The 27,533-nt window shown below is 39.4% G+C and overlaps 3 protein-coding genes and 1 long non-coding RNA gene across 4 annotated transcripts; 1 reads left to right on the top strand and 3 right to left on the bottom strand.

Annotated features, from left to right (window-relative positions):
• LOC124187117 (mediator of RNA polymerase II transcription subunit 15-like) lies at nt 1-8,649 on the bottom strand. Its single transcript, XM_046579375.1, has 3 exons — nt 8,567-8,649; nt 3,403-3,620; nt 1-2,907 (listed from the first exon to the last, which is right to left on the bottom strand). Exons 1-3 carry the CDS (start codon nt 8,586-8,588, stop codon nt 985-987), a joined length of 2,163 nt encoding a protein of 720 aa, XP_046435331.1. The 5' UTR covers nt 8,589-8,649; the 3' UTR covers nt 1-984.
• Nucleotides 3,543-19,607, top strand: LOC124187128. The gene is made up of 3 exons (XR_006871773.1): nt 3,543-3,640; nt 3,691-3,895; nt 18,753-19,607. It is a non-coding gene; the product is annotated as an uncharacterized LOC124187128 (long non-coding RNA).
• Nucleotides 15,014-21,010, bottom strand: LOC124187126. Its single transcript, XM_046579387.1, has 4 exons — nt 20,858-21,010; nt 19,711-19,947; nt 17,442-17,584; nt 15,014-16,480 (listed from the first exon to the last, which is right to left on the bottom strand). The coding sequence occupies exons 1-4, from the start codon at nt 20,951-20,953 to the stop codon at nt 16,381-16,383; spliced, it is 576 nt and encodes a 191-aa protein (XP_046435343.1). The 5' UTR covers nt 20,954-21,010; the 3' UTR covers nt 15,014-16,380.
• Nucleotides 21,011-24,759: 3,749 nt separating this feature from the next.
• On the bottom strand, nt 24,760-27,348 carry LOC124187119. Its single transcript, XM_046579379.1, has 2 exons — nt 26,917-27,348; nt 24,760-26,371 (listed from the first exon to the last, which is right to left on the bottom strand). Exon 2 carries the CDS (start codon nt 26,349-26,351, stop codon nt 24,909-24,911), a length of 1,443 nt encoding a protein of 480 aa, XP_046435335.1. The 5' UTR covers nt 26,352-26,371; nt 26,917-27,348; the 3' UTR covers nt 24,760-24,908.
• Between the last annotated feature and the right edge of the window lie 185 nt (nt 27,349-27,533).

The raw sequence follows: 27,533 nt of genomic DNA, 5'->3' as shown, positions 1-27,533 counted from the left end.
ACAGATTTTTAACAATTTTATTGGCAAACATTTTTTTTATAAGATATTTACAGACGTGTATCAAGTACGTTTATGTGTATAAATATAGTTTATTTTTCAAGTTTTCAGCAGCGTCACCGTGTACACAGGTTATATCCTTCCCCCCCATCTTCTCCGCGTGATTTCAGATAGTACAAAAATAGCGAAAGTTTATATAACTTATTACTAAAAGTTGATCGATAAAAAAAAAAAAAAAAAAAAAACAAAAATGAAATTAAAATAAGCACACACATGATCTAAAATTAAAATAGAGTGTAAATAAAAATCGCGAAAAGAGAGCGAAAAAAGTTCTTTTCCCGCGAAAATAATGTGGCAGTTTGGTGCATAACATTGGTTTGCCTATATTATAATTTCATCTCTAGGTTGAAAAAAAAAATTCATTCGAATGTAAAATTAAAAGAAAATTGAGATTTAGTAGAGGAAAATTTTATTCAATCGCGAGTGAATGAAAATCTGATTGAACAAGGATTTTCCCTCTTCTTGGGAATAAATTGTCTATAATTTATTTGGATGATCGAATGAATTTTTTTTTTTTTTTTCATATTGTATTTGTGTCAAACTAAGGAAAACAAATGTTGTTTTCAGTTACAACTCATCGCCTCAAGTCAAAAAAGCGTAGTCTGCGGTCAGGTGATAAGTTTCCGATTTTTCTCTCAAGAATTGCGATAAATTCTAATCCAAATCCCATTCAAAATTTCTATAAAATTAAATTCCCGACGATCATGATTTTAAATCGATAATTATTTTGATCCCCAGGTAACTGATGATCGACTAAGTTTTCGACGTAACGTTTCTTCGAACCTCTCGAGACACAACCATCGCAATGAAAAACTTTTCGGAATATTGAAGAAAGAGAAGAAGCAAGCACCCAAATCAAGCAACCGCGGTGCGATAATTCCGTCCATCGAGATCGTATTTTCTACATATTATGCCGGCGAGATTTCTTCACTCCTTAGCGTCACTTATTTCGTCGCTCCTAAGAACGTAGAGGACCTTTTCGCTGGCGCTAGAATCGGTTTCTTCGGCTACTTGATGAAGCCTCTGCCTCCTGGCGGGCCTTCTCTGCGCGGTCGAGACCTGGGCCTCATCGTATCCATACTCGGGACTGCGTTGTTTCTTATAATAACCTACGGACGAGTTTTCGGGGTCAGGATATGCGGTTCTCTGCGCTGGTTTCGCTGGGGGAACCGGAGTGACGGAGTAGCCTGCGCTGATCAGAGCTGCGACATCCTCCTGAGTGAGGGACTGAGGCCCAGTCAAACTCGGGAGCCGTACGACTTGGGGACTGCTCTGCTGATCCTGCTCAATGATCTCCTCAATGGTGAGCGACTTGACGGGGGCCTTCTTGGCGATGCCGGACTGTGAGACGTAGATCGAGGACTGGGGCTGGGCCTTGTACTTGTGGGCCTGACGGGGCTGGTTGACCTGCTGCTGAGCGTAGCTCTGCTCATCCTGGGCCTTGGGTGTCTGCGTTGAGCGAGGAACGTAGGAAGAAGCCGAGGTCGCGTACTTCTGGATCTGCTCGTTGGTGAAGTAGCTGTTGGGTGGGGGGAGTGGGACTGAGGTGGGGAGGAGGTACTGAACCACAGGGGCGTTTGGGTCCGTCTTTCGGGCCTCGGTCTGGGCACGCGCGGCAGCCTGGGCTTCGCCGTGGGCCTTGGCTCGAACCTGCTGCTGGTGCTTGTAGAGAGCCTCGGCCTGGGCCTGAGCCAGGGCCTGAGCTTGGGCCTGAGCGCGAAGCTGGTTGCGCTCTAGAGCGAGTGCGTTGCGGTGTGCGTCCTCCTGGGCCTTGACGTGGGCCTGTTGCTGGGCCTGAAGGTTGCGGATGGCATCAGCGTGGGCCTTGAACTCGGCAGCTTCTTGGGCCCGTCGGGCCGCCGCCGCCTCGGCATGAGCCTGAGCCTTCAGCTGGGCCTTCAGCTGGGCCTCGTGGTCGACTGTTCTGGGGTGGGCCTGCTCCTCAGCCTGAGCGGCAAGGTGGGCCTGTCCGGCTTCGCTGACGTGAGCCCCGTGCTGGATCTGCTCGAGCGCGTTCGTCTGCCGCTGTTGTTCGCTCCTCACTCGGGCCTCTTCGGCAATAACGGCCTGTCTGTGCTGTTCGTTGTTCAAACGGATCTGATCCAATGCCGACTGTTGATGCTTGTTGTGCGAAGCGTGCGATATCCTCTGGAAGGCAAGTGCCTGGGCCTGAGCCTCAGCCTGGGCCTGAGCTATCGCTTGGGCCTCAGCTTGTTGCTGGAAAGCCTTGAGGTTCACCTGTTCTTGGGGATCCTGGTACCGTGGAGAGGGCCTGAAAGCCTTGGCCTGTTTGGGTTGATAGCGTGGGGCCTGGTACTGGATCTGGCTCACGTCTTCCTGGGTCTGATATGCCGCCTGGACCGACGGCTGCTGATACCTTCCCGCACTGGTCTCGACATGGTACTGTTCCGGAAGCTGATCGGCGTAGGTCTGCTCAACGTATCTGGGTCCGGCTTCGGCAGGCCCGCGAGCCAGCTTGAACTCCTGGGCCTGATTAGCGGACACCAGCTGAAGGAGCTCTTGCTCGAAGGAACCGAGTTTGGGGTCCACGTAGGTCGGAGCGGCCGACGAGCTGGCTCCGTGTCGCGCTGCTTGCAGGGCCTCGGCGCGGGACTGAGCGTCAATTTGGGCCTGGATCTGGGCCGCCGCCTCGGCCTGGGCCAGTGCTTGAGGGTGGAGCTGGGCTCTGGGTCTAGGCGGGGCGACCGCCGGCACTCGAGAGTTTTGGTAGGCCTGCTGAAGTTGCTGTTGTTGTTTGGCGTAGGCTGGGAGTGGTCGACGGGCTTGAGGCTGTGGTGCTTGCTGGGTATGAGTGTACTGCTGAAGCAGGCCCAAGTATTCCGGTGTCAACTGAAAGGTCGAGGCAAAGGTGAGTCGCAAAGGTCATCGTTATTTATAAATCCTGCAGACGAAAGGTCTGCGAGTAAAAGTTCAAAATAATGAAAAAAATCATCCGAGAACGCGAGAACGAAGTAGGTACAAGATATCACCCGTAATCATTTTTGTCGCGGAAAAGGAATCGACTAATCAGAGAGAACTCGAGCCATTCCTGCACAGTACTTCGCTACTCCAATGACACTCCGTTGGGAAGTGAACGTCTTTAAGTCGATTCCGTAGACGATGTGACCATACATGAGAGAAGAAAAAAGTATCCATGCGCTCTATAAAAATACGCAACTTTTTGCTACCAAGGCGTTACGCTTCGCTGACAGACCGGTGATCAGCGAACAGTGACCCGAGTGAGGAAGTCGCGAGGATTGCTCACAGTTGGACATCCCAGTACATAAAACTAAACCTTCGCTCTGACCATTGCAATAAAAAAACGAAATCTTTCAGCCAACGAACCTCTTGACTTTCGTCACCGTGTCTGATCACGTATTGACTTGGAGAGGCACCGTAGACGGCCGTTGCTGTTACCGGGGACCGTTTGGCCGGGTCCTTCAAGTCGATCTCGAGGAGCACGAGATCGTCGGGACTCGACGAACTCTTCTCTGCCGTAGCAGCGACGGATGAAGATGACGATGGACCGCTGCTTTCCTTGCCGGCGGAAACCGCCAACAGACCTGAGGACATTGAAACAGAGGTATGAACAACGGGTATTTACAACGGGTAATCGAATGTGTAACCGTTCAGCTTCTTTTTTCAGTTATCGTATCCTGCTCAATGCACAAATGCCAAACCGGATCACCGAGCGACCTTGCCTCAGGCAATTCGCTGACTCTGCTGTAAAGATCTCTTCGGGAGACTATCATTCTTATACTTTTCTCGTGAAGTTGAACGACGATCAGCTGATCAGCAATGGATCACGCGAGTACGTAGATCCAGTATCCGGTGAAAGGTGGGTTTTTCGTTCTCGAGTTACGACCGTTCGTTTCCGAGTGTTTTGACTGATCTTGGTGATCAGGGTTCTTCTTAAAACGAGCGAAAGAGTCATGACGCGATGTAATTACACCATCGTGAGAAAATCCGAAGATCATAATTTGATCGAACATTTTCGTCGTGTACATAACGGCACACGCAGACACGAGCTCGGCTGAATCGTGACTCGAGAAAGGTCAGAGCTGTCTGACTTTTGTGCCGGAGTGAAGTTGACGGGTTCGTTCTTACCGATGGAGTGTTTCAGCTTTGTTACCCAATATCGAGAGTCGAGATTTTCTCTTGAATGAAGATCAACTCAAAACTTCCGACAGCCAGACGGTTGAGATCGGTCGATTGACTAAAAGTTCTCTCCGATTCGCGGCCTTAAAAATATGCAAATTTGTGCAACGAACTGCACGACTAGAACGTAAAGCGGTTCGGTATTACATGCAAAACGAGACTAAGGCGCCTCGGCTGTTATGTGGTCTGAGAAGACTTTCTCTAGTAGCGGTAAACAAGCGAATGTGTGGGTCATTTACGCCCAAGACTCTATCCGTTAGGCTGTTCACACGCACAAACGACTGGGAAAATATCTGGAGTAAACTCGCCTGCAAGGTTCGCACAACGAGTTCACATCCTGGTCAGGATTTAACACCGTGCAGGCTATGCGTTAAGAGATTGTGAGCCGTCGTTCATTTTCGATCGAAATTCGCCTAGTTCGACATCGCGGAAGTCGTTACACGCTCTTCGTTTTCCATTAGACGAAGCGAATACCGGAGGATCTAATATCGTTAAGGAAACTATAACCCTCAGCTCGTTAGAGATGGGAAAAGATCTCGAGACAATACTAGTCTCATGGACTGCACGTAGTACCAGCCAATTATCGTAATTACACTATCTTCGTTAGCTGGTTTCATTTGCCTTCCTGTTTTCGAAAACGCGGTGCATTCTCTCAGAAAAATTTCACCTAAAGTCACGTTATACATTTTGCACATTAACGCGGTTATGCTTAAAAAAAAAAAAATAATAACGTATTTATTATACTTGTGTACACGATCGAATCTTATTTTCCAAAGGTTACGGAGAACGTAATTTGGCCACTAGCAAATCGGCTTTAATGGCAAACAACTTTGCGATCGTAAAATAATGGTCGGTAATTGGTCGCAGAAGTCTGTAGGCACCCGTTTATTTAATCGCCTGCAATCTCGGGGTCCTCCAGATATCCAGCCTTCTATCTACTATCAAAACCTCTCACTGTAGCCAGCAGCTGGCTAACCACAAGGTCGCTGATTTGCCTATACGTTATTACTCTTGCGAAATTTACCTTCGCGAATGCGGATTCATGCCGTCGTTTTTTCAAGGCGCAAATTCGATCTTCATTTTGTTCACAAATTTTTTTCTTTCTTCTAACTTGAAAAGAAAAGGAAAAAGTGACGAAACTGTGGAATAAATATTTGAGAAATGTGCCTGAAGTGACAAAGTGAGAAGAATCATTCTCTTCGAAACGAAAAAAGAAACTTTGTCTGTCAATGACTCTGAAGAAATTTACCAAAAACGTGAAGATTTTTGACTTCGTGGTTTTCAACCAGTGCTTCGGGTTAACAAGGGATTATTTCAGTATCGAATAGAGTTCGGTGAGTGGGGAATTTGATTTTTGAAAAATGTCTAGGTACGGCAGATAATTCCTAGATCCTTAAACCCTCCGCCTTTACCGGAGACAGATGGAAATCAGTTCCGGTTTCGCAACGAGGCGCCGAGTTTGTGTAACCGTATCGCGAAAGAGAGAATCGCGAGTGATGTATGTAAGGCGTATCTCGGCAGGAGGCACGAGCCGTATCTTTGCAGGCTCGGATATTATACGTGAGTCCGTTCGAAGCCGAGAGTTACAGTTTGCAGGTTTCACTTTCCGCATCGTCTGTGCGCAACGCAGTGTTTCACCCTCGCAGGGGCCTTGCAGCGTTCGAATCGCCTCCGCAACTCACGTCAGCTGCGCCGATATTTACGCCCGCCGCGTTTCTACCGCGCCCCGGAATTGCGATTAACCACCTCGTTTCTAGTTGGCCGAATTTTTTGTAACTCCGCAAAGTAGAAAGACCCCGAGGCCGACCGCCCGGACTCCGTTCCTCGATTCAAAGCATCGCAGAAAAGCTCTGTCGATTAATCAGGACCTGAAATTTTGTCTCGCCATATTCTTTTTTTTTTTGTCGTGAACCTTGAAGTAAAGAAATTATACTTTGACGAAACTTGAAAGTTTCGGATTGTCCGAAACCCGACGCTCGAAATTCCGAAAGAGCGAAACTGAGAAAATTGAAAAATTAAAAACATCGAAATTCTGCATGTTCCAAGATTTTCAGTTCTGCTAATTTCTGGCTTGTTGAAATTTCACCACTTTGAATTTTCTTTGTTTCGGATTTTCGATATTTTTACTTCAACCAAGCTCCATTTTTAAATCAGCATATCCGTGAGCTGCGAAGAAGGCTTAACAAGTATCGGAGTCGTGAACAAAAGCTCAGATATCGATGCTTTATTTCCATCTACAATGGCATGTTTGATTTAGAAAATTATTTCCTACCAAATCACTGAAGAAGATTTTCATTCTGTTCACCGGTTTATTGGATAATAAAATTTCTTGATCGTGATCAATATTTATCCATCGTTCTAAATTTAATTATTTGGCGATACCAACATTTCAAAAACAAAGGTTTTGTTATTATAAAATAATATTCTAAATAAAACGAGCCATCGTAGAATGAAATCGAACGAATCTGCCAGATTTTTAAGAACTTCAAAAAGATTTGAAAGCACTGATATCTGAGCTTCATCCAAATGATTTCATTGTTTTGTATTTTTATATTTTCAAAGAAATTTTCATAGCCTACTACTAGAATAGTTTGATAAATAATCTATGTAACACTATCTCGTAACGAAATTCGTAGTAAGTATTTATTTTCGGACAATAAATTTCCTCAATCCTCATCTAACGATCATTCATTCAGCTAGAAGAACCGTGTGCACAAAACCGATCAACTTAGAAATCCTGAATTCCTTCGATGCATCCCGTTTCAACCTCTACGTTTCCGGTTTCGAGGATAAAAAGCAATTCGCAATAAAGCCGTGTTTATTTATAATCCTAGAGGTTTCCTGACTTTCAAGTTTTCCGCAACGAGTTGCAGCGATCAATTTCACCGGTCAATCGCTAATCGTGCCCATCGGCAACTCGAGTCGCATGCACTCCAGTCACGCAATAAAAATTGCGCAACATGCTTACCGTATCGCGTTATATACTGTACCTGTATTATTACAATCGCGTAAATTTTATTCCTCTGTTACGCCTCTTTTATCATGCTGCTCATCGAACAACAGAGCGCAGTCAACTTTGTCAAAACTAGGATTAGAAAATTATCGCGACAGCTCTCTTCGATTATCTTTCATGTGTTCAAGTGTGTGGAATAAAAGAGAGAAGAAGTGATTAGACCGAAAAAAATTTATGATGCAAAGAGAGATGCGAAGAGAGACAGAGAGAGAGAGAGAGTGAGAGCTGTAATTGCACCCTCCTTGCGACACGTCCGCACGACTCCATTCAGACCGTAATGATAGAGCTGATGTCGTTTTGCCATCCCCACTGAGTGAATGCACACGAATACAATTTGCGACGCGGATGTATCCAACAATCTAATCACCGGTTGGAGACAAATGGCGCGGCATTTCTTACGCTGTAAGTATTGTAAAAATGGATATTTTCACTTTTCACCGAGGTCCGAGGGAGCGGAAGTAATAATTACATGTCGTTAGAAATCCGGGGCCCAAAATTTCGGAGCAGCGAGCCGATTCGTTGTGGAAATTTAATCAGGCAATCGCGAATCGGTCGGTGAGTTTCTAATACTCGCGGATTTATGTTATTTATGTTAGGTACATCCATATATGCAGCGTGTATAATTTATCAAAGCGTTTCGAACTCCGTACCAAGTCTCGGTGATCTTAAGACTCCTGGAAAGTCGCGTCGCGTTCGTCGAGTTGCAACATCGGTATAATAACTTTATAAATAGCCGCCGCCATCCGGTGGTAAAACAATGAAATGAAACTAGAAATCGAGCTCGATGCTCTGGATTTTCGAAATTTCTGTCGCAAGTTTTGAAATCCAAGGTCTCTGTCATTTTATAATATTACAGAATTGATATTACATTGAGTTTGATTTCGATGTTTCGTTTTGTTCCTTCAATTCGACGACAGAGAAATCAAATATTACGAAAAGTTAGATGCGAAACTTCCCTGACACAGAACGGTTAAAAATCTCATTGTACAAAGTTTATTATTACTATATTTTTTCCCTTTCTCTCTCTTTCTCTCATCTCTTCAAACAATAATAGCATCGCTCCCAGAAGAAAGAAATATGACTATAAAAAAATAAAAAAATAAAATAAATAAACTATCAGATTCACTTTCACTCTGAATTAAATTCGTTGATAAAATCCGGTCACGGTCCGTTCTCACAAAAATCACCCTTGAATAATCCGAAAAAGGAATTATTACATACATAATTAAGAATGAAAAAAAAGTTATAAAAAATAAAAATAAAAATTGATCTGAACGTGGGGGAAAAAAAAAATGGCGAATAAAATTATTTGACAGTAATTGGAGTAGAAACACTCACCTGCTAATACGAGTAGCCACATGGCGTGAATGTAAGTAAGGAATCCGCGGAGTGAATGTTGTCCTCAGACGAGTTCCTCGTCACTTTATAGACCTCAGGGGAAAGGCCGCGCCCGTATTCCTCCTTCAGGTGGGGTGCACGATTCCCTTTCTTATTTTCTTCACTTTTCATTTCATTTCATTTCGTTTCCTCTCCTTAATTTCTTGTCTTTGTTCTAATTCTTTTTCTTTCTTAATTTTTATCCTCCTCTTTTCGGCGTTTCAAAGACCTCGGAGATCGATTAATAATATCGTTTTCAACCGCTGTTATTGTTAACCCTCCGCGGATCGTTATTGGATCATTTATTCACATCGACTGATCACTTTTTTTTTTTCTTGATCTTGTATATTCATATTCATACTGAGATAATTCGCGAATATAGGATCGAACTGATTCGAATAGATCGTTCATTTTAATTGTGAATACATACGTGCTGTAGACTGGAGTGAAATCGAATCTCAGTTATTTATTCCTCAGCTCTGGGAATTGTTGTTTTAGACCCGGCGAACGACCCTGATTATGTCGTTTCAATAGCGACGGTGTAACGAAATACGTTCTATTGGCAGTTGTCTTATCTCTTGTGCGAATCATCTCAGCTTTTCTTGTTTTTCTTTTTTTTTTTTTTTTTTGTTTATATCCCCATTTTTTTTTTTAGTTCAATCCTAAACTGCATTTTGCAATTCTGCAATGGCGTAACGTAACCGAAGGAATCATCGTTCGAAAAATTGCAGGAGACAAAAGTTTAAATAAAGAGAAACAAAGCGAACGAGCGACGACGACGTTCCTTAAATATTCACCGATAATTTACTTTCACGTACATCCTAGAATCACCGTTGCGCAGTAAAAGAATCGACGTGTGCCGGTACGTGAGAATTTTGAAAATCGTTAACCTGCGATACGCCGAATTTAGACTTATTTTCTACTGAAAATCTTCTTGTGTTTAATCATAAAATGTTAATTCTATAAAATATATAAGAAATCATGTAATGAATTACGTAGATCAAAATTGACGTAGTACTTTTATAATTTATAATGTGATATCTTGCATATTTTATAGAATTTTCAAAACAAGTTATGTAATAAATTACACGCTGAATTCTGTCAAAATATTACGTAACATGAATATTTTCAGTAGGGATCCGAAATGACGAATTGGAAGTGACGGAGGAAAATTTCGAAGAGCTTTATAAATTGACAGACGTTTTACAAATCGATTTTCTGTTCTTCTACGAAATTTCCTTCTGTCAAGTGAACCCAAATTTCTTTATTACAATTTTCACGTGACTTGAAATCCCGAAGTTTCAGTTTCACGGAGGAGTTTAAGCAACTGGTAAATACCTTATCGTTAGACCTAGATTGCAAAATAGAACGTCCGTGAATTTATCGCATAACCGGCACTCAGCACCGATTACAAGGAGTCGAAACGCTTCCGTAACTTTGCGTTGAAAAATAATAAAGAAACGAATAAAAATCGTTAAATCCCTAGGCAAATTGCCGCTGCTATAAATCGAGGGACTTACCTAAATTGCTGTAATTGAATCTAAGAATCAATTCACATAACGCGTTTCTCCTATCTAGTATTATAAACCTGCGCAGTATTTCTTCTCTCCACTCAACTCCTGTCCATTCGTTTTCGTTTTTCTTCACCCTGCGTATTTTCGTCCTCGTTGCAAAATTAAATATTTTTCAAAGATAAAAAAATGCTATCCGAATTCAAACTCGTTTAAATTCTCGTTCTCACCACCGTCAATCAATTGCGTCAGTCTCTTTAGTCGCCGCAAATAGACAAACGAGTCCTGAATCAACGTCCATACTTATCCTGCAACGCCGCTTTTCTCATGGCCAGATATCCTGGCAGGCTTCTCCTTGTCCTCGGAGCCGTTGCACGAACGCCTAGAATCTCACCCACACACCCGTATTCAACGATATTCGCACGAAGTACAGTTCTAGATTTTGCAGCTAGCATAACGCAAGTTCAGACTTACATACCTACGTAGGGAACTCCTTGGCTGCGGTGCAATGCACGTTTAGTTCGGGCGTGGGAAAGTGAATCGGTTCAAACTAACCGCCACTTTATTTCCACACACCCTAATAAAGGACGCGTCGCTCCGTCGTTTTTTTTTTACATTTTTTTCCTCTTCTTTTGTTGCAGCCAATTTTGTCTTCTCCGCAATGCTTAAATCGACACATTTTTCAACGCAATATTTTTGCCTGAACTTCGTCACTCGGAGGTTTTTGGAATCACTGATCGAGAATCTGAAGTCGGAATTTGATAATTTCTAAATCCGAGATGGTGGATCCAATATGGCGGATGTAAAATCGAAAAAGATATAAAAATTCGATTATTCTAGCAGAAACTTGATGCTCGGGGGTTTTTGGGGTCGTTGATTACGAATCTGAAGTCAGAGTTTGTAAATTCTTGTGAAAGAGTGGTCCGATATTACTATTCCCGACTCGATGATTCGAGCCTAAGATATTCTGAAATTATATTTTTTCCGTATTTTAATAGTCAGACGAAGTAACAAAGATCGTTTGAACTTGTAAATAAGCTGTGACGAGCCTAGGACATGGAAATTTTTTAGGCTGGACGTTGAGTTGAACTCACTGTGATTGAAAAAGTTAAATAACATACATCGTCAGGATTACTCGTCTTGTTTTCTTTGTCAGACAGAGTATTACTTAATTGATTTTTAATTATTCTCCTTGATATATTAATTATCGATACCTACTTTTAATTATCTTCGTTACAGTATTTATTTTTTATCCAAATACTTTGACTTTCATACTAATTAGCATTATATTAACATATTTCGTCAGAAGAACACGGACTGCAAGATTTGTTTATTAATTTTTTTTTTTCTAAAATGTACCGACGTGTTTTTTTACCCTAATTAAAATGCACGTTTTTTTTCTTTAAATCTTTTTCTCTTCATTTTGAACCCGGAACTTTAGCTTAACATAAAATCGACTGTGCAGCCTTGATCCGATTACGGTGAATAAAAATTGCGATTATTACGTCGACGATGTAATTAGCGAACGTGAAGTCGGAGAGAAATTAAGACTCGAGAAGACAAATTGATTAAACAAAAAAAATAAATAAAAATAGCAGAAATAAATATATATATATATATATATATAACACATCGAAACGGTAAATTCTTACATCTCCAAAAAATAGTGGTAAATATCAGTTTTAACCGTGAGACGAGTTTCGTAACGCGGAAATAGTAAATCGACCATTGCGTTTCTCAAACCTCGGTGACTTTCAGGTGAAAAGGTGATTTTATTTATTCATTTTTTTTATTTTTGTCCCCCTATAATTATTATCCCTTTACTTTTATTCCTTAACCCCTGTTTTTTCGTTTCAATTGACAAAGAGGCATTGTTCGCGCTTTACGCGTATAATGTATAATATAAGACACAAAAGAAAATTCGCGTTCAAATAGTTCCTAGTACCTTTTATACGTATATCCATAGTTTAATACCGCGCTGCTTTCTAACAAGTCGTATGACTCAAGTGCAGCTGAATATACTCTCCTTTACAAACGCGTTATGACTTTAACAGTATCACAGGTACACGTATATATACCACATCCTTATAACTTTATCCCGGTACCTTACCTACATTCACCAAGGCTCGCTGTGTGCTCACCTTCTATGCTCGCGGAGACTACAACGTTTTATACAGTGATCGCTGACAATTCCGATCCCACAGTTTCAATCTGCGCGCGAAAAAGTAAGGAGAAAAAGAAACAAAAAAAAAAAAAACTAATACGGTACGTAGAAGAATTACGAGCATTGTAACGACAAAGTCGCGTGAAAGGATGACGCGAATAATAAAACACTTTCCATAGATGATTATTTTTTCCAACTACCTCCGCGTTCGCTTTTCTGAACTTTTATTCACACGTTTCTATGCTCGTTATTCATATGCAGAAAATTCACTTTTCACACTATTCCCAATTTCTCCGTTTACTTATTCACGATTAATCCTGAACGGATCTAAGAAGCGTTCACCATTGTTTCTTTATCCGGGATATTATTGTTGTAAAGACGTTGAGATGGTAGAATCGTGCACGTATCGCAAGACAAAATAAATAAAAGTACGTTGCGACGTGTGCGAATAATCTGTGATGAAAGTTTCCGCGCCTATCTATTGTTTTCTGTAAATTTATTCCTTCGGATTGAGGATACATTCCCCCCCCCCCCCCCCTCTCTCGCTCTCTTTCTGTATTATTTTCTTTTACTTCGGCGTGACAGGCGTAAAAAAATTAGGATCAGAATCGGATGATCAGCGACGAAGGAATTCCACAAAATTCAAAAACAATTTTTCGGACAGTTTAAATTTCCAAGATTTAGCAAAAGTGGTTAACCTGTGATCAGATGATATTTCGGAATATTGAGAAACGATTTTTAGTCAAGGATAATTGCTGGGAGTTCAGGCGGGCTTCTCTGTCACTCGAAATCGCAATAGCAGCTTGTAATTACGTGTCGCAAACGTAACAAACTAACGTACAACAAGTAACAATTAGTAAGTCGGTAAAGTAACGTGAACGTAACGAGTAGGCGGTTTGGATTTGTAACCGTATTATTCCGCGCAGCTTAGGAAACTTTTTTTTTCTTCTCTCTTTTCCTCTTCATTGTTTTTCCCACTATCTTTTACGTCTCTTCTTCTATTTTCGTTCAACGGTAGAACAAAGATACGCCGGTAATCCGGGATTAGCTAAGAGGCTTGCTAAATGGCTGAGGATATTATATCTAAAAGCAGTAAGAACTGACTAACAGGTAGTGGGATAAAATTAAAAGTTAGAAATAAGAGAGAGAGACAGAGAAGTAGAAGAAAGAATTGAAAAAAAAATAAAAAATTTATTCCTCTTCGCTTGCACTTTAATTAATCTTTATGTTTTCTGTTTGGAGTAAAATTTTAATCCTGACCCGATCAATCACCGTTACCGGATACAGCTTTCATGATTAATTAAGAGAAGGAAATAAAAATGGTATGAAAGTTTTACGAATACCGCCGGCAAAGATCGTCCGATGAATTTTTATCGCACGTGTAATTTCTGTGTTATACGATAAAAATTTTTTTTCACACACCGTGTATTGTGATTTGTTTGCACGCGTGAAATCGGTTTTAATTGAACGAAAGGAAACGCCGTTCAGTATTTCGCATAAATTTACCTCGTCCAGCGAAATTGATTTAACCTTCTCTAAAGCAAATTTCATCAAAATTTAAACAAATCAGCAAAGAGAGAGAAAAAAATTAAACAATAAAACATTCTCTTACGTTAACGTCGATATTCGCTAATAATATTTGGTCTTGCAACCAACAAGCCGTGTCTATTTTTTTCTTCCTAATTATTAACGTGCAATGTTATTTTTTTACTCCCTCCCCCTCCCCTAAAAAATTCCGAATCGTCATTGTTGCTGCAAGTCGAATGTATCAGCCAGGTGTGAGAAACGGTTCGACGTAAAGAGCGAGTCGGCTTATTCCATGTATTACGTACCGTACCGTAAGGTATATTATGCAAAATCCGGTACGTACTGCTAAGACACGATATGTAAAGAATTTGCGCAAACTCCCCGCATTGTCCGCGAGAATTTTCATTCTTTTACGTATAATTCTTTATTTTTTCTCCTCTCATTCAACTTGTATTCTCATCTACTTGTGTATCGTTAGATAATTATAGAAATAATTATACGTACAGGGGGAAACAAAAAATCTTGTAACAACTTCTACAAAATCTGTGAAATATCGTTCATGGTCGAAAGAATGATCTGTTCTCACATTATTACTATTGTCATTGTAATTATGATTATGATTATGATTATTATTATACTGTGTTTCTTTTTTCTCGTTGCGTATTTCAGACAGACGATTCTCTTTCGAACGTCCTTGACTTTAAATCGATTTCAATTCTTTTTAATAAAAAAAAATTTCACACGTGTGGGAATCTCTTCGATTGTTATCAAAAAAAAAACAAAAATGAATAAATAAATTAAAAAAATCAAGTCAATTCCGAATGGTCCGAATTTTTTAGCTACGTGAGGTAATATTTATCATCTGTCCGTATTTCAGTCAAATTTTCGTCCATCGAAGTTGGTTGTTTTTTCTTAGAAGGCGTCAGATTTTTAACAGACATTCAATATTTACCTTTATTTCAAAATTTATTCGTTTATTTTTCCGCGCTTGTGTAAATTTGAAACACACGCTAACTAATCGGTTGCCATTTGTAATGTTAACCGTATATTTATACCTAGAAGTTATTCTGCTTTCGTCGTAAAAGCGTAATGTATAATTACAAGAGACTTCAATTTCGCAATGAGTGTTTACCCGATTCCTGGGAATTGATGTACTCGTTTGATGGCAGGGGGATAATTAGCGGTAAACGTGCCGTTTTTTTTTCCATACGTCTATAACTATTCGGTGATGCTCTCTAATTGCAATCAACGTAATTTTCAGTACCTGCTATTTAACTTAAAAACTTTTACCGATTTCACGGTCGTATAAGAAACAAAGATTTTTTCTACTCTTATTTAGTCTCGTGGAGATTATTATTTTTTAAAAACAATGCCTTAAATCAAACGATCGTATTTAAATCGGAAGTAAAACGAACAACTGTTGAAATAATTTGACAGTGAACAAAGTTTGACAACTTTTCTTTTCATTTGTTTCGTTTCCTTTTATTTTATAGCATAAGTTCGTCACGTACATGGTTTAATCTTAAATTTGCGGATATATATCAAAATTGAAATGAGAGAAAAGATATGAGCTTTATTTTCGTTGTGTTAATCAATCCGAAGAAATTAATAATAGACATCCAATTCTGCTGGATAAATTTTTTTTATTCATACATAATGTTGCGATCAAACATATGGAATAGTTGGAACAATATTGACGATAAAGATTTTATTCATCGCGATTATACGATATCAAAAGTAACATTAATACGCTTATCTTTTTTTACAAATTGTAAATGATCTATGATAATATCGTGACAATAAATATAGCCTGGGTAAATATATTAAATCTGTACATAAAATATGATAACTGCAGTACGTACGTAGGACTGTTTCAGGAATATCGGTGAAAACGGTGACTTTCTGAATATTGTATTATATACGTTATATATTAAATACGAGTGGTGGAAATTTGAGAGCAAAGAGATTCGGTCCACCGATTTTACACGAGTTTGCTGAAATCAGCCTACATTATAAAATTATACGCTTACGAGTTATGGGTGTATATAGTTATGTATATGTGTAATAATATATAGCATTACGTAGCCTCACAATCGATACTTATCAATACGTATTTCTAATTACATACACTTAAAGACAAATGTTCAGGGTTGCCATATAAATAATGCGTGAATAATTGGAATGATTTATGCGATGGTAATATTTTATAAACCCAGCGAATGAATAATAGTTTCAAAGCCGGTCTCGTTTCATCCGAAAGTGCAAATTATTGCACAAAAAGTTCGGTAACTTTGCAGAAGAGAAAGAATTTAAAAAAAAACAAATAAATAAATAAATAAAAATACACGGGCAGATTTTTGCACGATTTAAGACGAAGCGAGGGTTAGTATAAAAAATACCTTTCACCTCATGTTAGAAAGAAGAAAAAAATATCGATATCTTGTTTCGCAAAATCTTTGTCCGGTTTGCTAGCCATTTGTCAATTTTAAACGCGTCGTATTAAACAGTTGCCAAGTTTCGTAAATATCGATCGTTTTGTTCACGATTTTTCAATATCTGTTTTGTTAAACTGTTTAAAAAATTGCGATCTTGAACTTATCCTGATGCGGTTGCGATTCCTCTTCCGGTTTCTTTTTCGGGACGAACGGGTTTTTCGTTGGATCCAAATTCAGGCTGAAATTTGGTGAATAATTGATGAATGAACGAATGTATAATATTTTTTTGATATATATATTGTATTATTATGTAATTTGCGGCAACATACGCGTGTTATCCTGTGTATGTAAAATCTGGGCTGCAGCTCACTTTGCAAGGTTACGAAACCGATCTGTATAAAACTCGGATAGATACGTGCTTTGATCCCAACGAAATAGAAAGTCACATTTAAACTACATTCACAGCTCGTTTTACACGCGTGTATATATCGAGTCCAGTTTCACAGCCGTAACAATAAGTCGCGCAATCAATGAGCATGATTAAAAGCGAATTTGCACTAAACCGCAAAAAAGTTTTTGCATTCCTTGCCTTATATTACTCGGGCACACTTTTATTTTCACTTATTTTCAGACATGCCGATATATTCTGGTTGACGGATTAGTCACGGAGTGAAATGAAATCATTTGAATATTTGCACAGACAAAATATGTGTTTAAATAAGGCTTTAACGTCAATTTATCGTAGCACAAGCATCAAATTTTCGCAAGAGATACAAAAAAATAAAGCAACAGCGATCGTAATGAGAAAGAATAGCAACGGATACCAGACTTTCCGTTAACAGCTAGAAAACTAATTTTCATTTTCTACCTAGAACTATACATATTTTTCGATAGTGGTAAAAAATGAAAATATTCAAGGACTGAGCGGTAACCGGAACTAAAAATTCCTCTCAGTGTACTTTTCGAAACTTTCCTCTATCGTGACTTGAATTTCACGGAATAGTGCATTTCGGAACTTTGAGCCGTCGGCTTTCGGACAATTCGAAACTTCGTTGTTTCTCCAAAGTTTGATTTCTTTACTTCAAGTTTCACCGCAATTCGATTCACAAATTAGGCGCTCTCGGAACTTCAGCCCCTCCCAAAAATTTGAAGTAAAAAAATTCCACCAACCACTCGATAATCCACAATAAATTTATTACCTGTACAGAGAAGGTGCGTCCGCGCAATTAACGTTGTACCACCAATCGCAGGCAAATTCATGCTGGTTGAACAGGGTTCCATTCGTGCAAAGGAATGAGGCACCCTGGTGTCCCTCTCTTCCATCGTGACAGACGTGATATGCCTGGGGGGCGGGGGATAAAATATTATGATCTAGAGTTTTAGTCCCGTGAATTGTGCAAGTTGTATTATATTCAGCCAGCAGGATCCGAACGCTGAGAGAGACATCGAAGCCGGTACGAGGTGTCACTTATCACGACACGTGTAATATCAGTCTGTTCGCAATTCGGAACGCGCGTGAAAGGCATGCATTATTATTAAATATTACAATCTCTTAGACGCCTGCGTTAGCGTGAAACGAACAAACTCCATAAATCCGACTCCGTCGTATGCGATCAGATTGATTTCCAGCCTTGATCCGCGTTTTTTGGAACATTTATTCCTCTCATTTAGTCTTCGCTTTGTTTCGAGCGGTAACGGATGTTTGTTTTTTGCAAAAATATATTTTGTACTCGTATGTTTAATACAAATGTTCCAAGACTGCGAATGACAATTTCTTTCTTTTTTTTTTTTTGACGATTATTTGTCTTCCTCTTTTTTGTGAAGCGCAGGATGAAATTTATCTTGCGAAAATGCAAAATTCCAAATTGCCTCAAACAATATGTACAATACTTGGTTGTAATTTGATCGTAATCGCGGAACGATTCGGTTAATCTGAACCATAAAATCACATTGAAGCGAGATAAACGACAGTTGAATACGTGATATGTGCAATTCATATCGTATTCGCAGAATAGATCGTTTTTCAATCGCAATATTTTTGGTACATGTAATAACGACAACAAAGATCATCGGGTAACGAAAATTCTTTGTATTTAATTTACGAAAATCAAATGCGAAGAGAAAAACGGATTATTACTGCAACGTAATATATAATTTATTAATTATCTACGGTTTTAAATCTACGTTATTAAAATAACGACCATAAAAAAAATAAAAAAAATTAAATTACATCAAAAAATAGAAAAAACTACTTTCTATCTTGACAATCAAATGAAAAACTACGGTACAATGAAAATTCTCGACCTCTCAGATAAAATAAAATACAACTTGTTTTGCTATCAGATTTTCAATCATCATTTCAAATAGTTTTGAAGCACTCTACTGGTTTAATTTTTATCCACACGAAGAGTGTTTGATTATAAAATACGCGTTGGCCTGATTGTGAGGCACGTTTTACGGCTCTAATTATGATTGCACAAGATATTGCTCATCTCAATTTTCCATTACAGCTCTACCCTGGGGAAGCAGCAGAGTATTGATGAAGTTAATGATTGCAGCCGAAGAGCATCTCTAAGCCGTACAGCGATCAAGTAAATCCTCAGAAAATAAGGTCAGGATGTCACGTCAAAGATGTGATTGAAAATTTACTATCTCTTCTCTTGCTTTTTCTTTTTCTTTTTCTTTTTCTTTTTCTTTTTCTTTTTCTTGTGGTGCAATGTTAAGGCTGCCGATAGTGTTTTAAATTGTTTTATTGTGATTAGATATTCTCTTTGTACAGGGGAAAAATTATCTAACGTGTGAGCTTTCAAACATGCGCAAGCGTGCCGGTTGAATTTCAAATCGAGAATTCTGTTGCATGTGTAGCGGAGAAAGAAAAAACGAAAGAAAAAAAACAAGCTTAAAAAAGCTTGCGTAATTAGAAAATGTCTTTTACACAAAATTTGTTACAAAATGCGTTTGATTGTATACGAATCTAAAATCGTTGTGTTTTACGTCCGAGGAATTGAATTAAGATGAGGAAATGATCTTAAGGAGAATTAATAAAGCTTAAATAGCTATACAAAAATTCACCCAAGTGATGTCGAAAATATGTTTAATTGTATTTGAATTTGATTTTGAAATCTTTGATATTTCATCTGAAGCGGTAAAGTAAAACAGGAAAGTAGTGGAGAGAAGCTTTAAAAAAGCTTGTGCAGTTAAAAGGAAATGTTCGCTTAAGGTGTATCTCAATGTATATATTTCACTGCATTCGAATCCAAATTCTTCAAGTTTTTGACCTGAAGCAGCGAAGCGAAGCAGGAAAACAATCAAGAGAAGCTTTAAAAAAGTTCGCAAGCTCAAAACAAATTTCACCCAGGGTGTGGCGTAAAGCAGTAAAATCAATCTGAAGCAGTAAAATAAATGGAGAAAAAAATGTAAATGAGTTCGAAAAAAAGCTCGCGTGACTAAAAAATATTTTTTCATCACCTGGCAGCCTGTTTCAACATTAGCGTACATTCCAGGTGCGTACGGAACGTGGGCGCATGAAAAACTGGTCGGAGGAACCTTGTGAAAGATGGGATAATCCACACCGGGAATCCCGGGAATCTTGCTGAAGTCCTGCTCGCTTTTTTTTCGCGGTTCCTCGACAACTATCGGACGATGGTGTGAAATCACCGGCTGGAAATTTTGGTAGCCATTGTAGCCAACGTCGATGGCGCGGTGCTGCAAATTCGGAAGTTTGAGTCAATTGCTTTTTTCACTGGAAATATCTTATTTGTTAAAGTTAATAAAAACTGTTTCTAAAATCACGGGTCGTTTGAACGCAGCGCTTAAAAAATTTTTCCTGAAATCTAAATATTGAGAAAATTTTTTTCGTCTTGAAATCGGATAACGGGCTATTCTAATTTTCCCGACAAATTTTGAAAATTAAATGACATTTTGAAGAGAATTCTTCCCCTGCCGGAGAGTTGACAAGTTTTTGAATGGAAAATTAATCTAGGGCAGTGAAAAATCGCAGAAAATTGGCATCGATCGATTTAGAAAATTTCAAATATAAAAAACAAATCGCCCTCTTATTAGAAACGCTTCTAATTACTTTCTAAGCATTTTCTTCAAATATCATTTAATTTTCAAAATTTGACGTGCAAGTTAGAATAGCTCGTTATCCGATTACGAAAAAAAAAAAAAAAGAAGAGAACAAATTTCGCAATATTTAGATGAAAAATAAAAAAAAAAATAAAAAAAATACCGTAAAATGTACAAGAAAATCTGTGGTACGAGCAACTATTTAATGTGATCAATGTCGATACTGAATTTTCCGGTGATCGCAACGTTAAATTTGTTTGTTGGTTTAGTTGATTGCGTTCATTTTTTTTTTTTTTTTTCAGTGAGACGAGTCGTCGCCATTAATTCGTCGTTTCAATAACATCAAATTATTGCACGATAACGGAAAAAATACCATTAATGTATGTCAGATTTTTTAGTCACAATTGGAAAGAAATTTTTATTTTGTACTTGACGGAAGCAAGTTCTATTTCACTTACTGTAAGGGAGTAGAAATAGGGAATAAGTGTACGGCAGCGATCGTTGGATTGAAAATAGTGAAATTGATGATAAATGGGGAAATTCTTACCTCTGGAAATCCGGCCGACGAAGCATCGAGGATCGCTGCAAGGACGAGGACCACGCCGATCGCTTTGGCCTCTCCATTCCCGTGCCACCTCGCCATTCTGCGAAGAGTTTGGTACTGCCGATGCCGGAGTTGGTCCAGCTTCCGTTGAAACAGCCTCGCCGTGTTCCCCAGCTGTGAAATTATGTCACAGAGAAAGTCTCCATCCCCCACCCCGAAAGGCCAAGCTGCCCCTGGGCGAACGGCGCGAGACGTGTTATTACATTGTATAACTCATTTCGTTTCTCTCGTTATATCCGAGTGTCGTAGAACAGCTCGGAATTCACCCTCGGGCGCAAAAATTAAAACAAGTGGGTTTATGCAGGCCGAGAGCCAGCCCTCGAAATTCTTGTTCTCACACCGCGGGTTCCAAATTTATAGAGAGAAAAAAAAAAGAAGAATGATGTACCAATTCGAATTTTTAACTAGAAAATCAGATTCCTGATTAACGGGTTTCAAGCCCTCGGATACCGTATTACGTGAAAATATAACGATTTGATTTTACTTTGAATTACTATAATTGATCCACCGCTACAAATTTTTCAAGTCTGACCTTGGATTCGATAACGGTGACCCAAAAAACCTCCGTCTATCAATTTCTGATAAAATTGAAATTTTTTGGGGTTTTTTTCCACCATATTAGATCAACATTTTGGATTTTGCCATCTAACTTCAGATTCGTTATCAGCCGTCCGACAAACCAATGAGTACCAATTTTCATCAACATCCAAATGTTTTCTGTGTTTTTCGGTTCATTGAATACGTCAAATTTAAATTTTGCACATCCGAGTTTAGATTCGTGATTAGCGACCCAAAAACAAACACGGTACCAATTTTTACCCAAATCTGAAAATGATGGGAGGTGATTCTGTAAACATCAAGACGTGGAGATCTAGTGAAAACCCAACTATTTATTTTAGGAGTAATTAGAATAACTTCCTTTCTTGGTCTTAAAACAGAGATACTGGAAGTTAGCGATCGGGGGGTAAGAATATGGAATCATTGGAATTAAATCTAAATGCCACAAGTTTGAGATAAAACATAGAATCGCCGATTGATAGAAGGATCGATTTTCAAAGACGTGAAAATCTGATTCGTTGAATCATCAAAATGTATAAGGTCAGAGCAGAGAAGATCGAAAATATACGAAACCGAAATGAAGAAATACGAAATATAGAAAGTTTAAAACATGAAACGGAAAATCTAGAATCTGTTTACGATTTTAAATTATTCAGGCGAATTCTGACGATTCTATATTTTGGCATTCTATATATTCTAACCTTTGTATTTTTTTATTCCTCCATACTTCGATTTCATACATTTTTGTATTGTATAAATGAAACGAACGTTTCTTCAAAAATTCGATATTGTCGCCCTTGTATTTTTTATTATTCCTAAATTTTTACCCCCGCTCGGTTAGCTCTTCAAAAACGTGAGAACCTATTTCGTAGAATTTAAACAAGTGTAAAGTTAAAGTATGGAAAAACTAGAATGCAGAAAAACCTAAATTATCGCAAGCAAAAATACATAGAATATCGCAATTCTAATCATGCTTTCTTCAAATTTCCGATTTCTGCCGTTCACGCTGCTTTGAAAATTCTGTGAAAGAGTAAAAAAACAAAGCAATATTTCCAATCACGATATTCTGTGGTTAGTACCACATGATTCAAGGACTTCGAAATTTGCAGTTCCTTGAAACAAAAAACGAGCTTTTCTGACGCTGTACGATTTAAGTGAAGATCAATTAAACCTAATTTTCTGAATCCTCTTCTCTCGTACTTTTATTAAATCCTTTTCGAAAATGGTATATAGGAGAAATTTCATAATTGGAAGTCTACAAGAATGCGAATATCCGTGACTCGTGATGAGCAGTGCAGAATGCGCGACGATGTCGAGTCGAGGATTACGCATTTTTCTCATAACTTTTTCCCCGCTTTTACTCGACAAGGTACTCGAGTCATAACCGTGCAATTTAATTGCCGCAGATTACATCGGTATGTACATTTATACACTAGATACTGCTTGTTTACTCCCGTTCGTTGCGCAATATATGGACAGAAATGTTTTATAATTAAGATTAGATGGCGCGATAGCTTCATTTGGCTCATTTGAATCGCACAATATGTGAACTGAGTCTCTAATTCAACGAATATATATGCCATGACTTAGAAAAGATACGTAACTTTTTCTGACTCAACTCATTGATCGGTTTGACCGATTTTCCAAAATCGTTGTCTACCTGGACAATAACTGTGGTTAGAAATTTTTGTCTATGCAAAATCACAAGGTATTCCGTAGTTGAGGAGTAAAAGAAGATTCGACTTTTTATTTAAACTTAAAAGTCAACGCCCGAGTAATTTCAATTCTGAGTCAAATTGCCGAAGACAATTATAATCACAATCATCTTTCCTGTTTGGCTGAATGTCGTTGAATTTCCTACAGTCATGAAATCGGGGAAAAAAAAGACAAGCTTGATCTTTTTACTCATTTACAAATAATTGATAGAACCTGTTTCTGATTTTTTTTTTTGTTTTGTGAGCTTTACTATACTGTAATCAGTGGAGTGACTTGTCGTTAGAAGAAAACCCGATTTTAAGTAATTGAAAATAGCAATTGTAATTTGTACTTTTGCTTTCCAGATTACAAATTGAAATTGTGACTGGTGGTACTCTCTTACTCCTGATTGCGAATTTCCGATCAAGCAGATACTTCTATCCTATTTTAACTTGTTCCGAAGGACACGAGTAGAATAATGAATAATAAGAGAAATCAGGAGCTTCGAATTGTAAACACAGACGGATAAAAGCTACACTCGATCAAGTTACGCGGACAAGGCGATGTGCTTTCCCATTCGACTGCACGTAAAAAATAATTGAAGCATTCCGAATAAATACCAGTCAGTGGCACGGCAGTGTTTCTACAATGTCGGTCTTATCTTCGATTTCTGTAGAAACCCGTCCGACCGATGTGGAGGACGGCTGACGCATCGACCACAGAAATATCAACGAACATTTTTTGCCGGTCGTCGAGTAAGTTAATTGAGTTATCCTCCACTCCCGGGTGACTTGAATTTACCTGCAAGCACTGTTGCAGGTCTCGTTCTCTTCGATTTTGCAACGACGGCGATATAAGTGAAACAAGCCGTATTTGGTCGGCCAATCTTTGTAATGGTGTTGTTGAATTCAGCCTTCAGGTTCCAGAAGCTATGGCAAATATACCAAGGTGAATGCTCTTGCACCTTCGAAGAATTTTTTACGATACTTTTTTCTTCGAAACTAGAATTGCTCATCGACGTTTTGAGAGAAAATATTAAATCGTCTTATTTTCACTGTATATCATAGACTGTTGATTAGATGATGAGGAAAATTTGCGCGCTTTTTTATTAACTTGGTTTTGATAGGTTCGACCCCCTTATTTTTCACGAGAGAGCTGACCGCTTGAGCATTATAAATTCACAAAGCTTTGACCGTACCCGGCTCTAAGTGCATCTGCTCACCGTCCGTACGCTGAGAGAAAATCATGGTGAAAATTGTCCTCAACCCTTCGTTGAGGGCCAAGTCAAGTCGTTGAAACCCTCATTGTAACCATGGCCTTGGTCACCGTAGCCATGGGAATGTCGAGAACTACCATATTCTAGGTGAGTAAAACACATCGATGAAGATTGAGGCTGTCCGGAGCCACGCGTTCACCATGCTGTACTTCCGGTCTAGCACACGAATTCGAATCGCTGAAGATGCTCTGAATCCTTTACCTGCAATGATCTCAGGAACTAATTTAAATACAACGAAATAGCGGAGTACTCTTTTTATCATTCATACTTAGACACACATTTTTTATACAAAATTTTTTCTCCGATTGGTAAGCGTTGATTGAAAAATATAGGCAGCATGTCGCTTTGCTTAAATTTTCGTCTCTATTGTTGCATATTTCGAGTGCCCGGGGCTACCCGCGCATCCCCGATATTCAGCATCGGAGAAAAAGTACGATTTACCGAAATGGAATGGCAAACCAATATCTACAAGGATTTACCACCAACAAATACTACTGAAATATCGAGATTCCTCTCTTTCGCGATTAGATTTAAGTGATGCAATAACTGATGATCCGTGGCATCCAAGATCGGGTACTTAATCCTTTTCAAATTTCCAAACCTTGTATTATCGAACATCATGGATGATACAATATCTACAATCGGATCAAAGTACATGAGTGAAAGATCTTCGAGCTCTGGCATTTCTTGAAATTCAATCGTCGCGGTCCGCATGTGGCGATGTACTATCACCAGTTTTTTCAATTTCATGAAAGGCCCTATCAGCAATTTGTCCATGTCTATTCTGGACATGAAACTGAATGATAAGTCCTGGATATTTTTGCAGCAGTCACGAACGAAGTTCACTTCACTCTGTGTGAAATGACCGGGTATTCCATTAGGCATATGTAAGTTTAATACAGTAATATTTTCGCCGATGATCGTTAACAGTTGCCAGAGATGAGGTACTATGGAAACTTCGCCCCAGAAACTGAGCTCCTCGAGGCTGTGGAGATTTTGCAATCTCTGGTAATCACCAACCATGTTACAGCAAAACTGGACACGAGTCAAATTTGGAAAAAGTGTCACGACGGCGTCTAGATCTGAATTGTAAACCGTCCCTCTGAAACAGTAGCGGTCCATCGACGGACAGACCAACGTCCGTTCACGCTTACACGGGTCGAATGCTTTGGTTTGATCTAGCCCCGGATAGTAGTCGTGATTGATCGTATTGAACTGCTCTAGTTTCGTGAAACTTGACAGCAGCGTGTTTACGGTATCGTACGTTATTCTTGTAGCACAGGCACGAAAATCAATATTGCGCAAGTCGGTGCACGGCAGCAGAGCTAGCAATCCCGCGTCACCGACCCTTTGTGAATTCGAAATGTTCAATAATCGCAGATTCCTGCAACGGCTTCCAATGACCTCGAGTGCCCGGTTATTGCACCAGCCTACCAACACGAGTTGAGTCAAGTGGTCTAGGCGAAAACGGATCAGGATATCATGAAGTCGGTATCCCAAACGCGGATTGCGCATATCCAATGTGTTTATAGTCTGAAATCTGTGGTAATCACGGACCTTGAGGTGTCCGAGGTGCTGGTCTGTACATCGCAGTCCAGGTATTTCTACGTCCATCATTATCTCAACCGCTGCTTTGTTGTGCGACGTCGGGCGAACGAGACCACCCGAAGACATCACATCGTAGCCTAAACTCAAAAATTTCGTAATAAAACTGGTGCAGAAGGCTGCACGCTGGCGAAGGACCCGTGGCATCCATCGAAACAATTCAATTTTAATCTCATTAATGGTCCGACGTAGTTTCCCGAAATTCCCCCTGAGGCTCAGCTGGTGGCAATAATTCGCGCAGTGATTAACGATGAACTCGAATACCAGTTCCTTCAGGGGTTCCGGCTGCTTGAGCTTTGGCATCTTGACGCTTCGAGATTTGTCTGCAAGTTCGAAATATAGAATAAATGACCGGGTCAGTGCCTATTGATTCGGATGCTTCAAATATTAGCGATTATATCTAGAGCAGTTTCCGGCCAACGAATCAGCAGGTTGGAAAACTTTGATCGGTACAAGACATTGCTTCTCCATCTCCTCTATTACGTGTAAAAAAATCGACGGCGTGAAAAATAAAATGCTAACTGGATATCGAGAAAACGCTGAGGCAATTGATGAAAATAAATGTTTTACCTGAACGACGACTCGATTCCAATCTAAGGAATCACTCGTAAAATTTGACCGTGAGCTTGTGAAATCGGTTTAAAATAATTACCGGTCACTAGTAAAAGAAAACCAGAAGTAAATTTTGAATTTTGTGTTTACAAACAACGTTCAAAGAAAAATCAGGTAAGAAAAATGGGTGACTCAAGGCGAACGAAAAACAATTGAACGTAATTGTTCCAGGCGTCTCCGTTCCAACGAGTATCGCATTCAGCTAATTACGTCGCCAATTACGAGATAAATTATTCTCCAAAATCGTTTCACTCACCTCGAGTCGCGTAGAATGTCTCGTAACCTCTTCAATCTCCCAAGTGTCCCTTATATGACTTGCAAACGTTTTCACTACTGAACCGCAGTTCTTTCGATTCAATTTCAATTTGATTTTCACTCTGCAGCACAGACGCGGCTATTGTAATATACAAATATATAATTAACACTTGTCAGAGTTTTTATAAATCCAAGCCGTTGACATTCTTTTCAGCGAGCTTCGAAACATGCTTTGGTGTACAAGTCGTAACGCGAAGGCGCGTATTTAGAATGTATCGGAGTCCGCGTACCCCCGAAAAGACAATAACACGCATTTAAGCGACGTGTTTCAAAATAAAGTAAGCCCGCGAGTCAAGTGCCGTTGTGTATTCGATGTGTGTGGGTGTGTATAAAGCGTGCTAGCTGGGAATTGAACTGTTACAAGGAAGCATGATGGTGTATTACCGGTGATTCGACCACAACTTGATGAAATACTTGACAATCTCGGCGTATAGGAAAGACCGAGGCTCGACGGACGCCCTGATAAACTCTAGAATATAAAATGTTTTTTCCACTACTAAGGTATTATTAAAGGGATGTTCAATATGCGTTGAATTAAAGTATGCATCGTTCTTTTGG

This window comes from Neodiprion fabricii, chromosome 7 (assembly GCF_021155785.1).
Source record: "Neodiprion fabricii isolate iyNeoFabr1 chromosome 7, iyNeoFabr1.1, whole genome shotgun sequence".
In the NCBI taxonomy this organism is placed as follows: Eukaryota; Metazoa; Arthropoda; class Insecta; order Hymenoptera; family Diprionidae; genus Neodiprion; species Neodiprion fabricii.
The sequence above is the reverse complement of the archived record's forward strand: the minus strand, read 5'-3'. Positions and strand labels throughout refer to the sequence as shown.

Bases quoted from the DNA above. Each gene is read 5' to 3' on its own strand.
- LOC124187117 (XM_046579375.1), bottom strand. From the start codon at position 8,588: ATGTGGCTACTCGTATTAGCAG. The intron at 3,621-8,566 runs GTGAGTGTTTCT...CAATGTCCTCAG, and splicing joins GTGGCTACTCGTATTAGCAG to GTCTGTTGGCGGTTTCCGCC. The intron at 2,908-3,402 runs GTTCGTTGGCTG...TCGACCTTTCAG, and splicing joins ACGGTGACGAAAGTCAAGAG to TTGACACCGGAATACTTGGG.
- LOC124187126 (XM_046579387.1), bottom strand. From the start codon at position 20,953: ATGGCGAGGTGGCACGGGAATGGAGAGGCCAAAGCGATCGGCGTGGTC. The intron at 17,585-19,710 runs GTGATGAAAAAA...CCCGCCCCCCAG, and splicing joins ATGTTGAAACAGGCTGCCAG to GCATATCACGTCTGTCACGA. The intron at 16,481-17,441 runs GTAATAAATTTA...ACCAAATTTCAG, and splicing joins GACGCACCTTCTCTGTACAG to CCTGAATTTGGATCCAACGA.
- LOC124187119 (XM_046579379.1), bottom strand. From the start codon at position 26,351: ATGCCAAAGCTCAAGCAGCCGGAACCCCTGAAGGAACTGGTATTCGAG.